The sequence below is a fragment of the Ovis canadensis genome, chromosome 7 (assembly GCF_042477335.2).
Source record: "Ovis canadensis isolate MfBH-ARS-UI-01 breed Bighorn chromosome 7, ARS-UI_OviCan_v2, whole genome shotgun sequence".
In the NCBI taxonomy this organism is placed as follows: Eukaryota; Metazoa; Chordata; class Mammalia; order Artiodactyla; family Bovidae; genus Ovis; species Ovis canadensis.
The window spans coordinates 97,133,085-97,149,155 of NC_091251.1; the positions used below are offsets into that span (position 1 = coordinate 97,133,085).

General features: G+C 48.3%; 1 protein-coding gene across 1 annotated transcript in view; it reads left to right on the forward strand.

Moving 5' to 3' along the window:
• The first annotated feature begins 11,705 nt into the window (after positions 1–11,705).
• Positions 11,706–16,071, forward strand: part of LOC138443204 (choline/ethanolamine transporter FLVCR2) — a 61,960-nt gene continuing 57,594 nt past the window's right edge. Inside the window, exon 1 of the mRNA XM_069595198.1 lies at positions 11,706–13,289. Coding sequence (XP_069451299.1) covers positions 12,567–13,289 — 723 coding nt within the window. The 5' untranslated portion in view covers positions 11,706–12,566. The remainder of the gene's footprint in view (positions 13,290–16,071) is intronic.

Below are 16,071 nucleotides of genomic sequence, written 5' to 3' on the forward strand. Positions count from 1 at the left end.
GGAGGGGCAGGCAGGGTATGGGGCAGGCAGGGTATAGCGCAGGCGCTTTTCCTGTACAACTTGTCTCTGCAAGATTTCCAGGAGGAGGCCGTTCCCCTGCCTCCAAGGGCATCATCCTGAGTCCTCCCTGTGCCTCTCCTTCCCCATCCAATCCCGTCCAGCCCTCGCTCTCACTGCACACTGCTCCCCACCCTCCTGCCGTTGCCTGTGCTCAGTTCACAAACCCCATTCTCACCTGCGTGACACAGTGGCCTCATGAGCCATCTCTCTGTCCCTTTGCTCACTCCCCCACACCCCAACTGGCTTCTCCAGGAAGCAGCCAGAGAAGCCTCTCCCAGTGACGAATCTGACCCTCCTCTGCTTGATTCCTCTCGGTGGCTCCCTTCTGCTCTCAGGATAAAATGAAAAGCCTGTGATGGATCCTGCAGCACTAACTGCTGCCTCTCTCTCCAGTCTTATCTTCACCCTCTCTCTGCTCCAGACACACAGACTTTGTGTAACTCCTTGAAAGGCCCTGCTCCTTCCTGCCTTAGGGCCTCTGCATGTACTGTTCCCTCTGCCTGGAATGCCTTTCCTCTCTCTTTCTCTTATTTAGCCCCCACTCTTTCTTAAGACCTGTTTTAAGATCTAGCTCATCCATTCTTTATAAATTCTTACAAATAACCCTCATAGTACTTATCCTAGTTTTACCTACAGGCGTGACTGTTTGGCTGATGGCTGTCCTCCCGACTAGACCGTCAACTCTGTGCAGGGAGGGAGGGAACACATGTGTTTTGCTCATTACTGAACCCCAACTCTGCTACAGAGTCCGGCCAAGTCCTACCTGCCCCTCAAGATTCTGTTGGAACATCTCTCCGAGAAGCCCCCTTCTGGCTCCCTGCTTTGCCAGCTGTGACCCAGCATGGATCTCCACCACATATTCACTGCATTGCCCTGCAATGATGGGTTCTCAGATTTGTCTCGTGAGTCTGTGGATTCCCTGATTGTAACTACTACAGTCTTTTTGTTGTTGTTCATTTGTTTTGTTTTCTTTAAAGACTTTTTTTTTGATGAGAACCATTTTTAAAAAGTCCTGTCCGACTCTTTGCAACCCCATGGACTGTATAGTTCATGGAGTTCTCCAGGCCAGAATACTGGAGTGGGTAGATTTCTCCCTTCTCCAGCAGACCTTCCCAACCCTGGAGAAGGGATAGGCTAACCGCTCCAGTATTCTTGGGCTTCCCTTGTGGTTCAGCTGGTAAAGAATCCATCTGCAACGCAGGAGACCTGGGTTTGATCTCTGGGTTGGGAAGATCCCCTGGAGAAGGGAAAGGCTATCCACTCTGGTATTCTGGCCTGGAGGGGCGCAAAGAGTCAGACACGACTGAGCGATGTAATCATCACTTTTAAAGTCTTTATTGAATTTATTACCATATTGCTTCTGCTTTAGGTTTTAGTTTCTTGGCTGTGAGGCATATGGGATCTTCACTCCCTGACCAGGGATTGAACCCACACCCCCTGCATTGGAAGGCGAAATCTTAACCACTGGGCCCCCTGGGAAGTCCCCTAGAACCATGGTCTTTGTTGTGTTGGTTTCCCTGACACCCAGCACAGCACTGGGTCTGTGGTGATGACTGTGAAAACAAGCCAGAGAGGATCTCTATACAGCATGGGGCTGGACCAGATGATTCTATCTCTCGTCTGCACTGCGGTTCTAACTTCACATAACCCTGCCGGGTCAGCACCCCTCTGCTTTGTCCCCATGGGCTGGTGACTGTTGCCAGGCAGCAACAACTCTCACTGCTAATGCAGTTCCTCTATCTCATTATGCAAAGAAAGCTTCACACCTCTGGGCTTTCTATAGATTATGCAAAAAAAGAGAAGAAGCCATTTTAACATCTCCTTCCTCTTTGACTCGTGTTTTTTTAGTTAGGGCTTTCCATGTTTGTGGAGTAACTTTTTTTTTGGTTTTCTAATTATTAAGGAGCACTCAAGACATAAAGAGGTATGAAGAACAACAGAGTGGATGCCTATGGACACAACCCAGTTGGTGCAGCTGAATATAAAATGGGCACAAGGGCCTTCCCTTAAAGAAGGGCTGATACCATTTGCAGCCCCTCTATTTGCAGGCTTGTATTTCCAAGGAACTGAAAAATCGATTTCAAACCTTGTGCCCCGGGCAGAGCCTGCTAACTCCACATCCAGACACGAAGCTCTCATGCCCCCCTCGTCTAAGGAGAAGGCATCTCCCTCCTGCCTGGGGCCTCAGCAGGCTCTGCCTACACCCCCTTGGAGGATGGACTTGGAGACTCTCTGAAAGGAAGGAAGAGGGGAAGGAATTCAGATTCCCCTCGGCGTAGGCGTGCCCGCCCCCCACCCCCACTGCCAATCATCCTGACCATGGGCTCCATGAGATTTGGGTGCAGGATGGACAACACCCATAGGGGAGGTGCTTTAGGAAAGAAATGAGCAAATGAAGCGAACAGAGATGGGATGATTCAGAACCCCTGGACCTGCTTTCATTCATGCCAAGGCCTCTGGAGGGAGACTCATCAGGAACTGCCTCTCAGAAGTCACTTCAGTTATGCTGTCATGCCCCTTTTAGGTCAGGACAGCAAGCCAGAGGTTGCGGTTTGAACACGAATAGGCAAGATCTTATTGAGGGACTTGAGGGACTTACGTAAGTGGACGACTTACTGAAGAAAATAAACATTCATGCTACAGTAAGACAGCAGCTATCATAAAGGGGAACATACAGGATGTAAGGGAAGCCTCTAAATCATACTTGGGCACTGAGGAAGGCTTCCTGGAGGAGGTGACATTTGTCCTGCAGTGAGGCAAGTCACATGCTAGGCATGATGAGTTCATAATGCTCACTGAGAGCTATAAGCGGGCCCACCCTCCTGGAGCAAAAGGTGGGAGTGGGCGGTGGTGGGCGAGGTGGCCAGAGCGACATCACAAGACCTGTGTGCTAAGCCAAGGAGTGAGAACCTTCTGCAAGCTAGGGGCAGCCACTGGAGGACTCAAGGCAGACCTGAGGCAGGGCAGAGGCCTGGAGAGAAGTGGAGAGCCCTGTGGAACTGCAGGGTGGGGACTGAAGGCATAAGAACAATGAGGAGGGCATCACAGGACCAAGGTGAGAAGCCATGAGATCTTAACTAAGAAGGAGAGGAGGTCTGTACCCAGTGGACAGAGTGATGGTGCCTCTCAGGGCTTGGGTCTGGCTGACTGCGAGCTGGCAGAGCTCCTCACTGACACAAGGATTCAGGGGAGAAGCAGCCCTGGGCCGGCCTTTGGATGCTGGGGCAGCAGGTGAGTCACAAATATTATAGAAGGCATCAGACCCCCACAGAGGCTACAAGCCTAAGAGCCACTAGAAGCAGATGGAAAGGCAGAGAAGGGTGAAGACTTGAGTGCAGGTAACAGGGCCTCTGAACACACACCTGCTTTTCTGAGGAGACACCCAGCACAGGCTTCCCTGAGTCTCCAGGGCTGTGGCCTAGGTACTCATTTTAGCTCCAACATGATAAAGTCCAGGATGGAATTGATCTCACCCCGGACATACCTGTGGGCCTCAGTGAAGCAGCTCAATCTCTATTTCATTTGGTTCTATTTTAAAATTCTGCATATATATATATATATATATATATAGTTTAAAAATCAGTTATGTATCAAAAATATCACTGCTTACCCTGCTTTCCTGGTCCTCTGAGTCAACTATTTTCAGCCATTAGCAGATTTTTTTTTTTTGTTTGGTATTTATCTTCCCAGCTCTAAACAACATGGGTGTATAGATACTTACTGGTTTTGTCCACATTAGGCATCATCCATTGACTTTCCAATACGGTGCACAGGGATTCAGCTCTGCTCACCCCACCCTCACCTCCACCACATATGTTTGCCCACTTTCTGTTCCTCCATCCTCCCAATACAGTTGTCATATTTGGTGATATCAATTTTCAGTCTTTACATTATTATGGTTGTGTTCATGCTGTTCACAACTGAGTCACTTCAAGTAACCATGATTTTATTCCCCTTTCCTCCATAGCTTTTTATGTTCCACCAGAGCTCAAAATTGTGGCACTTAACTTGTGCTCATCACTACTCCAATCCCCCAGTTCTCTCCCAATTATGTAAACCCTTCTCAGTGTTTTCAGACACAGTCCTATCAATGTCATCTTTAGGACCAATCTTTCCTGGAGTCTTTAATCAGCTTGCATCAGAACAGGCTGTTTCTCTGCCTGGCTCATAGCTGTCCACCCGGGATGTTCCTTCACCACAACCTTGGTGAATTCCATCACTTGCCGTCATGTCCCAGTTTCCTGGATCTTATGTCTTGCTCCCTAGGTTTCCTCTCTTGTTTTGGTGGAGCACTTCCCTTAGCAGCTTCCTGAGGAAGAAGGCTGAGCGCCAAAGAGTTGATGCTTTGGAACTGTGGTGTTGGAGAAGACTCTTGAGAGTCCCTTGGACTGCAACGAGATCCAACCAGTCCATTCTAAAGGAGAACAGTCCTGGGTGTTCTTTGGAAGGAATGATGCTAAAGCTGAAACTCCAGTACTTTGGCCACCTCATGTGAAGAGTTGACTCATTGGAAAAGACTCTGATGCTGGGAGGGATTGGGGGCAGGAGGAAAAGGGGACGACAGAGGATGAGATGGCTGGATGGCATCACTGACCTGATGGACGTGAGTCTGAGTGAACTCCGGGAGTTGGTGATGGACGGGGAGGCCTGGTGTGCTGTGATTCATGGGGTCGCAAAGAGTTAGACACGACTGAGTGACAGAACAGAACTGAGCTGAGAAAGAGGATATGCAACTACCTTTTAAAAAACTATTCATGTATGAAAATGTTTGATTTTTTTCCAATATTTCTTTTTTGATAGTTTTGAGTATGGGATTCGAGGCTGGAAATGATTCTCCAGAAGGCATTGTTCTACTGACCTCTAGTTTTCCAGGCTTGAGAATAACCTGATGGCATTCTATACCTGTTTTCTTTAAAATGTTTTAAGTAATCTGTTCTTCTTGCTCTGAAAACTCCTTGGATCTCCTCTTTGTCCCAGTTTTCTGAAATTCTGTGGTGATGTGGAATTCAACTCAACTCCACACATAGATATCAAGACAGTCCTGTGCGGTGGAACTTCCTTCACTCAGGGTTTCAGGCTGAACAGAGACGTGCCCAAGAGTATAGAGCTGGAAATTACGGGAACTGAGAGAGGTGAGGCAGACAGGTGTGGGTGAGTGTGCTGTGTTACACTCATACGTTACTCATACAAGATGTATAAGGGCAACATTTTAAAAATTCCATGTGTCAGTACTTTTTAAGGGAGACTCATCCAGGGTCGACTTTGCCCTTGTGGCACAGTGGTTAAAAATCTGCCTGCATGCAGGAGGCCTGGGTTTGATTCCTGGGTCGGGAAGATCCCCTGGAGAAAGGTATGGCAACCCACTTCACTATTTTTGCCTGGAGAATCCCATGGACAGAGGATCCTAGTGGGCTACAGTCCATGGGGTTGCAAAGAGTTGGATACGACTGAAGTGACTTAGCATGCACGCAGAGGGATCAGATATTGCTAATTTTCTGTAGAGAGCCAGGAAGGCTTGAGTTCCGGGTCAGTGGGTCCCAAAGTTCCCAGGGGTGTCAGCTGAAATAGAACCAGGAACCAGGCCCCTTTTCGGGAAGCAATCCCTAAAATGTACTTCTCCTTCACCCTGAAGGTGTACCTATTGATACTGATAGGTAGATATACTGATAACTAGATAGAACGTATGGTAAGCTGCTCAGTAAATGTCTCCCCAATGGATACAGACAGAACAGTTCAATGTAAAATCTACCTGTCCCCTCCCTGGTGGGAATCAGCCAAGAGACAGCACTACCCTGGAGGCTGCCAGAACATCATTATTGAAAACCATTGATATACTATCTTAATTAAATCTCATAACAACCCTATGAGGCAAGTAGTTTTAATCCTCATTTTACACATTCAGACACTTAAGGCTAAAGAAGTAAAATAACTTGCCCAGGATCCCAAAGCTCATTGTTGTTATTCAGTCACTCAGTCGTGTCCGATTCTTTGCGACCCCAATAGCTGTGGCACGCCAGGCTTCCCTGTCCTTCACCATCTCCCAGAGCTTGTTCAAACTCATGTCCATTGAGCTGGTGATGTCATCTAGCCATCTCGTCCTCTTGCTGTCCCCAGCTCCTCCTGCCTTCAGTCTTTCCCAGCATCAGGATCTTTTCTAATGAGTAGGCTCTTTGCATGTTTCACTTCAGCATCAGTCCTTCCAATGAGTATTCAAGGTTGATTTCATTTCAGATTGACTGGTTTGATCTCCTTGCAGTCCAAGGGACTCTCAAGAGTAACTTGATAATAACAACTCTCAAGTTGTTACTCTCTAACACCACAGTTCAAAAGATTGATTCTTTGGCACTCAGACTTTCTTATGATCCAACATTCACATCCATGTGTGACTACTGGAAATAACATAGCTTTGACTATACAGACCTTTATTGAAAAGTAATGTCTCTTCTTTTTAATATGTTGTCTAGTTTGGTCATAGCTTTTCTTCCAAGAAGCAAGCATCTTTTAAAGCTCATAATGCAGAATAAATATGAATGAATCCAGAGCTCACAGTAGATCTGACTTCTTCCACACAAAAAGCAACCCCAAATATCACTTGAATCCCGGGTGAGAGCCCCTGGGAATTCTCAGCAAACTGAAGCATTGCCCCAGGGAGCATGTGGGAGAGACATGTGGAAATGAACACAGGAAACCTATCTCGTTATTACTGGTTCTGATGCTAAATCAGCTATGGGACTGTGACAACACTTTCTGACTCTGGGCTTCAGTTTCCAGATCTGTTAAATGAAGTTAAGAATGTATCTGTGGAGTTTGGGGAGAGGACCATGATAACCTAGGGCAAGGAACAGAGATCTCAGAAGGGTTTCCAAGAGAACAGAAGTTCTGTGTTCCCTGGAGAAAGATGGGAAACACTATTGGAAAACTGAGAATAGTGAAAGTGAATTTAATGTATTAATACAAATTCTTAAATGGGTATGAGTTCTCCTTTCAAATACTCCATTGTAATCCAAGACTCCATGATTTCTACCCCCAAAATTGGGTGCCTCCAATGAGAACCAGTGGTTCTAAAACCACAAGGGTGCTCATACTTGGCTGTACATTGAGATCACCTGGGCATCTCCAATCATATGGATGCTTAGGTTCCCTCTCACAGATCCTATGGAGAAGGAAATGGCAACACACTCCAGTATTCTTGCCTAGAGAATCCTGTGGACAGAGGAGCCTGGTGGGCTGCTGTCTATAGTGTTGCACAGAGTTGGACATGACTGAAGCGACTTAGCATGCACGCATGCACTGGAGAAGGAAATGGCAACCCACTCCAGTATTTTTGCCTGGAGAATCCCAGGGACAGGGGAGCCTGGTGGGCTGCCATCTATGGGGTCACACAGAGTCGGACACGACTGAAGTAACTTAGCAGCAGCAGCAGCAACACAGATCCTAACTTGAGATGTGGTTCAGGCTTTGGGAATGTGGAGAGTTCCCCATGGGATTTTAATGTGCAGACCAAGCTGAGAATCTCAGCCCCAGAGCTTTGAATTCTTCATTTTGGGGGTGAAGATTAAAAGAGAAAACAAGGAAGCACAGGCACCCAATGACTGTTTAATGTGCAAACAAGTCACCTAGATGTCTTTTAAAATGCAGCCTCTAGTTCAGTTGGTCCAGGTGAGCCTGGGCTTTTAACAAGCTCCCAGGGCTTGCCCACACACTGTCCCCAGACTCTGCCTGAGGAGCCAGGCTGCAGCTTGCATGAATATGAGATGAGAATTATGGCTCTTTAGGTCAGCTGAGTCTTTATTTCTATGAGGGTCAGTTTTCCGATCTATAAAACACGGACAAGCAGTAGCAGTTACACCACAGAATTCTTGGATGCTTAAATGACAGAATGTGGTCCACTGGAGAAGGGAATGGCAAGCCACTTCAGTATTCTTGCCTTGAGAACCCCATGAACACTATGAAAAGGCAAAATGATAGGATACCAAAAGAGGAACTCCCCAGGTCATTAGGTGCCCAATATGCTACTGGAGATCAGTGGAGAAATAACTCCAGAAAGAATGAAGGGATGGAGCCAAAGCAAAAACAATACCCAGTTGTGGATGTGACTGGTGATAGAAGCAAGATCCGATGCTGTAAAGAGCAATATTGCATAGGAACCTGGAATGTCAGGTCCATGAATCAAGGCAAATTGGAAGTCGTCAAACAAGAGATGGCAAGGGTGAATGTCGACATTCTAGGAATCAGCAAACTAAAATGGACTGGAATGGGTGATTTTAACTCAGATGACCATTATATCTACTACTGCGGGCGGAATCCCTCAGAAGAAATGGAGTAGCCATCATGGTCAACAAAAGAGTCTGAAATGCAGTACTTGGATGCAATCTCAAAAACAACAGAATGATCTCTGTTCGTCTCCAAGGCAAACCATTCAATATCAGGTTATCCAAGTCTATGCCCCAACCAGTAACACTGAAGAAACTGAAGTTGAATGGTTTTATGAAGACATACAAGACCTTTTAGAATTAATGCCCCCAAAAGATGTCCTTTTCATTAGAGGGGACTGGAATGCAAAAGTAGGAAGTCAAGAAACTCCTGGAGTAACAGGCAAATTTGGCCTTGGAATGTGGAATGAAGCAGGGCAAAGACTAATAGAGTTTTGCCAAGAAAATGCACTGGTCATAGCAAACACCCTCTTCCAACAACACAAGAGAAGACTCTACACATGGACATCACCAGACGGTCAACACTGAAATCAGATTGATTATATTCTTTGCAGCCAAAGATGGAGAAGCTCTATAAAGTCAACAAAAACAAGACCAGGAGCTGACTGCGGCTCAGATCATGAACTCCTCATTACCAAATTCAGACTCAAATTGAAGAAAGTAGGGAAAACCGCTAGACCATTCAGGTATGACCTAAATCAAATCCCTTATGATTATACAGCGGAAGTGAGAAACAGATTTAAGGGCCTAGATCTGATAGATAGAGTGCCTGATGAACTATGGAATGAGGTTCGTGACATTGTACAGCAGACAGGGATCAAGACCATCCCCATGGAAAAGAAATGCAAAAAAGCAAAATGGCTGTCTGGGGAGGCCTTACAAATAGCTGTGAAAAGAAGAGAGGCGAAAAGCAAAGGAGAAAAGGAAAGATAAAAGCATCTGAATGCAGAGTTCCGAAGAATAGCAAGAAGAGATTAGAAAGTGTTCTTCAGCGATCAATGCAAAGAAATAGAGGAAAACAACAGAATGGGAAAGACTAGAGATCTCTTCAAGAAAATTAGAGATACCAAGGGAACAGTTCATGCAAAGATGGGCTCGATAAAGGACAGAAATGGTATGGACCTAACAGAAGCAGAAGATATTAAGAAGAGGTGGCAAGAATACACAAAAGAACTGTACAAAAAAGATCTTCACGACCCAGATAATCATGATGATGTGATCACTCACCTAGAGCCAGACATCCTGGAATGTGAAGTCAAGTGGGCCTTAGAAAGCATCACTACGAACAAAGCTAGTGGAGGTGATGGAATTCCAGTTGAGCTGTTTCAAATCCTGGAAGATGATGCTGTGAAAGTGCTGCACTCAATATGCCAGCAAATTTGGAAAACTCAGCAGTGGCCACAGGACTGGAAAACGTCCGTTTTCATTCCAATTCTTAAGAAAAGCAATGCCAAAGAATGCTCAAACTACCGCACAATTGCACTCATCTCACACGCTAGTAAGGTAATGCTCAAAATTCTCCAAGCCAGGCTTCAGCAATATGTGAACCGTGAACTTCCTGATGTTCAAGCTGGTTTTAGAAAAGGCAGAGGAACCAGAGATCAAATTGCCGACATCTGCTGGATCATGGAAAAAGCAAGAGTTCCAGAAAAATATCTACTTCTGCTTTTAACTATGCCAAAGCCTTTGACTGTGTGGATCACAATAAACTGTGGAAAATTCTGAAAGAGATGGGAATACCAGACCACCTGACCTGCCTCTTGAGAAATCTGTATGAAGGTCAGGAAGCAACAGTTAGAACTGGACATGGGACAGCAGACTGGTTCCAAATAGGAAAAGGAGTACGTCAAGGCTGTCTATTGTCACCCTGCTTATTTAACTTCTATGCAGAGTACATCATGAGAAACGCTGGACTGGAAGAAACACAAGCTGGAATCAAGATTGCCAGGAGAAATATCAATAACCTCAGATACGTAGATGACACCACCCTTATGGCAGAAAGTGAAGAGGAGCTAAAAAGCCTCTTGATGAAAGTGAAAGAGGAGAGCGAAAAAGTTGGCTTAGAGCTCAACATTCAGAAAACGAAAATCATGGCATCCGGTCCCATCACTTCATGGGAAATAGATGGGGAAACAGTGGAAACAGTGTCAGACTTTATTTGTTGGGGCTCCAAAATCACTGCAGATAGTGACTGCAGCCATGAAATTAAAGACACTTACTCCTTGGAAGAAAAGTTATGACCAACCTAGATAGTATATTCAAAAGCAGAGACATTACTTTGCTGACTAAGGTCCATCTAGTCAAGGCTATGGTTTTTCCTGTGGTCATGTATGGATGTGAGAGTTGGACTATGAAGTAGGCTGAGCGCCGAAGAATTGATGCTTTTGAACTTTGGTGTTGGAGAAGACTCTTGAGAGTCCCTTGGACTGCAAGGAGATCCAACCAGTCCATTCTGAAGGAGTGCAACCCTGGGATTTCTTTGGAAGGAATGATGCTAAAGCTGAAGCTCCAGTACTTTGGCCACCTCATGCGAAGAGTTGACTCATTGGAAAAGAGTCTGATGCTGGGAGGGATTGGGGGCAGGAGGAGAAGGGGACGACAGAGGATGAGATGGCTGGATGGCATCACGGACTCGATGGACATGAGTCTGAGTGAACTCCGGGAGATGGTGATGGACAGGGAGGCCTGGCGTGCTGGGGTTCATGGGGTCGCAAAGAGTCGGACACGACTGAGCAACTGAACTGAACTGAACTAAATGAGGTAACTAAGTATACATTTGTAGCACAATAGAAATGTTCAATTTTTAATTGTTAGGATATCTGACACTCCGGGAAGGCTTATCATCTGCCAGGAATGTTTCAAGTGCTTTCAAGCCTTAACTCATCCAAGCCTCAAAACAACACTGTGAGGTAGGTACTATTATTTCATCATCCCTGTTTTACTGATTTTCCAAGCTACTAAGGCACAGAGAGGTGGGCTATCTTAATTTACTAAGCAGGCCTGGGAGCAGCTAAGTCGGTGTTTGAACCCAGGGAAGATCTGGGCCCTTGTTCCTCCCCAGGGCTGCAATCACAGCAGGCCTGACCTAGAGGCCCTGACTTGAGGGCTTCTATGCAGAATGGGCTGTGCACCAGCAGGGGGCAGCATAGGGCTACATGCATGCAGAGGCCACTTATCGTGCGCTGTGCTGGGCACCTCACCGCGAAACCCGCGCTGGGTCTTCAGCGTCTTAGAACTCCCCTCTCTTTTCCGCCCTCAAGTTGTCGCCTAGGAGGCCGCCCAGGGATCCATGAAGAAAGAAGAGTCCTACCGAACAGGTTCAAATCTGAGTTCCTCAATGTAAGACCAAGTTCGCAGGGAAAGCAAAGAGGGGAAGTGAGTTTGCGCTTCTCGCCTTTACCCCAGGAGCGCAACCAGCCCGGAAAATCTACAAATCTGTCTTTATTCCGAAAGTCCAACAAGGGCTGAGGAGCTCAGCCAAGTGGGCAAAAGTCGAGAATCCCTCTTGGATACCACAGAGCCGTTTGGAGGCGCCGGGCATCCGTGTGGGCGCGCAGGGAATGCGGACTGACAGGGAGGAGACTCTCTTTAGAGGATTACCTTCGCAAAGGCAGGGGGCATTTTCTTGCAGAGTGCCCCGGGAGGGGGCAAATGAATTTGAGAAAGCAGTGCCAGGGTGGGGGGATTAACCGGGCGGTTTCCATGGTGCCTGGGGCGTGGGGGGGAGGAATGCACCCGCAAGCGGTGGCGAAACAACTGTACTGTCCCGCCAGCTAGAGAAGGCTGGAGGCTGTGGGGCGGGGTGGGTGGGGTGGGGTGGGAGTGGGGGTGGGGGGTTCGTGGAGGGGTGGAAGCCGCGCACGGCGGGGGCGGGGCGGTCACGTGTGCGGAGGGGCGAGGCCGCAAGCCGCCCGAGGAGCAATCCGAGTCCCAGCCGAGTGGCTGCGCCGCCGGGAGAAAACTGTGACCAGGACCGAGGGGCTGAAGGTGGGCAGGACGCCTCCGAGGCACTCAAGGCTCCAGCGGCCGGGACCTGGCTCAGGCCTGCCTGCAGCCGGTCTGGGGGACAGCTGTCAGGGACGGAGGACGCCAAGGAAAAGTGAGAGCCGAAGCTTGGGGCTGAGCGGAAGAGCCCCACTCGCTGGCTTTTACGGAGGCTGGGGACTCAGTTTATTCCTCCGGGGCAGGTTGGGCAAGTGCCACGTCAGCTCTAGCTGACCAGCCGACACCACTGTCTTTTAAGTCGACTCGAGTTGTCGGCACCTGCTTAGGGCGCCAGGAGAGGCTGCGGTCATGGTGAGTGAGGACCCTAACCAACAGGACCACGATGGCACCCCTTCGCAAACTTCGGCGCTCCAGGAGCACCCCAATCTCTCAGTCCACCCCAGCGTCTCGATCCACCCCAGCGTCTCGATCCACCCCAGCGTCTCGGCCCACCCCAGCGTCTCGGCTCACCCCAGCGTCTCGATCCACCCCAGTGTCTCTGTATACCCTAGTAGTTCAGCCCACCCAAGTACCTTGGCTCAACCCAGTGGCTTGATCCAACCCAGTAGCTCGGGCCCTGAAGATCTTAGCGTGATCAAGGTGAGCAAGCGCCGGTGGGCGGTGGTCCTGGTGTTCAGCTGCTACTCCATGTGCAACGCCTTCCAGTGGATCCAGTACGGCGCCATCAATAACATCTTCATGCACTTCTACGGGGTCAGTGCCTTTGCCATCGACTGGCTGTCCATGTGCTACATGGTGACCTACATCCCTCTGCTCCTGCCGGTGGCCTGGCTCTTGGAGAAATTTGGCCTGCGTACCATCGCCCTCACTGGCTCCGCTCTCAACTCCCTGGGGGCCTGGGTGAAGCTGGGCAGCCTGCAGCCACATCTCTTCCCAGTCACCATGCTGGGCCAGGTCATCTGCTCCGTGGCCCAGGTCTTCATCCTGGGTATGCCCTCCCGCATTGCTTCCGTCTGGTTCGGGGCTAATGAGGTGTCAACCGCCTGCTCCATAGCTGTCTTTGGCAATCAGGTGGGTAGAGGAGTGAGTGGCGTTCACTGTGGGACTGAGGGTGTTCGTTGTACCGAACTGCTTCACTGCGTGAAGCCTAGCTTTCTGACTTCAGCAGTGTTTGTGACTCTGGCTGACCATGGCTGGGTGTGACTGAGCGAGTGGATGATTGTGACCGAGTGGGTGTGTAAGAGAAGTGGGGAAATGAAAGGAAGGGCCTTTGCGTCACCCGCAGTTTCTCTTCCTCCGGCAGAAAGCATGCTTCTGGAACACATGTTGTCTTTATGATCTCATTCCTGAACTTCCTTCACCAGCTTGAACAGGATAGCTCTTCTTTCTCAGGGAATAGCCCCTGGCCGTCAGACTATTCTGTGTCACTGGAGGTTAAGTTAGTTAAAGTGAAGTCACTCAGTCGTGTCCGACTCTTTGTGACCCCATGGACTGTAGCCTACCAGGCCCCTCCCTCCATGGGATTCTCCAGGCAAGAGTACTGGAGTGGGTTGCCATTTCCTTCTCCAGGGGATCTTCCTGACCCAGGGATCAAACCCGGGTCTCCTGAGTTCCAGGCAGACGCTTTAACCTCTGAGCCACCAGGGAAGCCCCACTGGGGGTTGGCGGGTGTTCTTTGCCTGTCCAGCCGGCTTTCCCAGAGGGCAGCATCTCCTGCGCCACGTGGAGAGGCAGAGCAGTGCTGGCGCTGCGCTCGCCTTCTTTATACCCAGCTGGAGCCAGGACGGTGGGAGCAGTGCTTGGTGGCAAATGCCTACCCTGAGAGTTAGAGTCAAGTCCAGGAGGAGGGAATCAAGCTCTTGCTCTGAATTTCCAAGGCCTAGAAGCCGTGGGAAGGCCTGGAAAGTTCATCTCTTAATCCTTTGTCTTTCCTCCTTAGGGGAAGGAGAATATCAAGTTCTTTGCATCTCGGTCTGGACATGGCCCAGAAAGGTGGGCTTGTGTGAGTCTGATCACTGTGTCCGAAAGGTTGAGGCAGCTGTTTATGGGGTCCTTCTTTATCTGGACCACTGCCTGGGGTGGGGGGTGGGTCTCACTTCTTCCAAAGCACATGCAGTTGTGGCTACACATCTAACAAATGACCAGGCGCCCTTGGTTCTTGAAGGCTTGTTTCCTCTTCCTGTTTGTTACATTTAGAACAGGGGTCCCAAGTTTTGGGCCACGGACAGGTACCTCCTGTCAGATCAGCGGTGGCATTAGATGAGAAATAAAGTGCACAATAAATGTAACGTGCTTGAATCATCCCCAAACCATCCACCCCTTCCCAGTCTGTGCAAAAACTGTCTTTCACGAAACCTGTCCTTGGTGCCAAAAGGTTGGGAACCGCTGATTTAAAATGTTTAAGCTTTCATTTAGAAAGTTCTTATTTGGGTCAGAAATTTCCAAACTTCTCCAAAGGTAAATTGTCATTCTGCTCATCTTTACCACCAGAAAGGTAACTTGAGCTAAATTTTTTCAGGCCAGTAAGTCCTGCCACTTGGGTAATAGTGTAAGCAATCAGTGGAAACAACAGACGGGCCTTCTCAGCACAAGCAGGAACAGAAAAGCCTCTACCCAGTTTTCTTTAACCTGTGGGTTTGACCATTCAGAAGATTGAATGGATTTGAGGGTTGGGGAAGAAACCAGTTGGATTTTTTTTGTTCAGGGAGATTAAAAAATAGGTACTGAAGGTGACATTCACAACACCCTGTACTCACAGGTGGTGTGACCACAGGTTTGGACATCTCCATTGCAGCATTGTTGGTGGGGTTGACGTTACTGGATGTTTTCTTTATCCGAGGGTGAAGCTGGGGAGTCGAGGGGCGGGATCTTTCATGTCTCCAGAGGGTTAAAGCTGTCTATTTGCAGCCCCAACGGGATTCAGACAAGGTCACTGCAGTCCCAAACCCATTATTTGGGGAGGCCAGGAGAGAGATGCACCCTCAGGTGGCCTGGGCGATCAGAGAACCGAACACTTTCTTTGTTAACCATGGAGCAAAAGCTAATTGCTTTTCAGTCTTCTCCACACACACCTGTGCGGGAAAAGTTTAAGTGTTAGTCACTCAGTCGTGTCTGACTCTTTGCAACCCCATGGACTGTAGCCCACCAGGCTCCTCTGTCCATGGGATTCTCTAGGCAAGAATACTGGAGTGGGTAGCCATTCCCTTCGCCAGAGGATCATGCAGACTCAGGGATCAAACCCAGGTCTCCTGCATTGCAGGCAGATTCTTTACCATCTGAGCCACCAGGGAAGCCCAAACTTAAAGCCGAATATATCTTTAAAATTTAGTAAGAATAGTTAGCCATTTCCTACCCCTACTCCCCACCAAGGTCAGAAAATGCTAAGAATTTCACATTGAAAGACACCCTAACAGCAGATATTCTTGTCATGGTGCCATCAATTTAGCCTTAACCGTTTAGCCTTAACCCACCGTGCTAAGTTAAAAATTATGAAAAGCTGAATTGCTTATGCTTCCTCACGTAGAGGTGACTTTGTTTGGCTCTTGGCATGTGTTTTAACCTTTTTTGCTAAGTAAAGCATGATGGAATGGTGGAGAAATATTAATAGAACACCTTGAGCTCTTTTTTTAGGGGGGAAAAAAAAAAAAGATTCCATGAAGCTGCCTAAACAGACTATAAGCGTCTTTTCAGAGAGTTACTCTTCGTGGCCACAGACTTCACACTGATCAGCCAGACTCCTGTTCCCTGGAAATTCTGACCTCATTTGTTCCTTGACTCAACAGGCGTTTACCCAGAAGCTGCAGTGGCTCAGTGGTAGAGAATCTGCCTGCAATGCAGGAGACCCGCCTTTGGT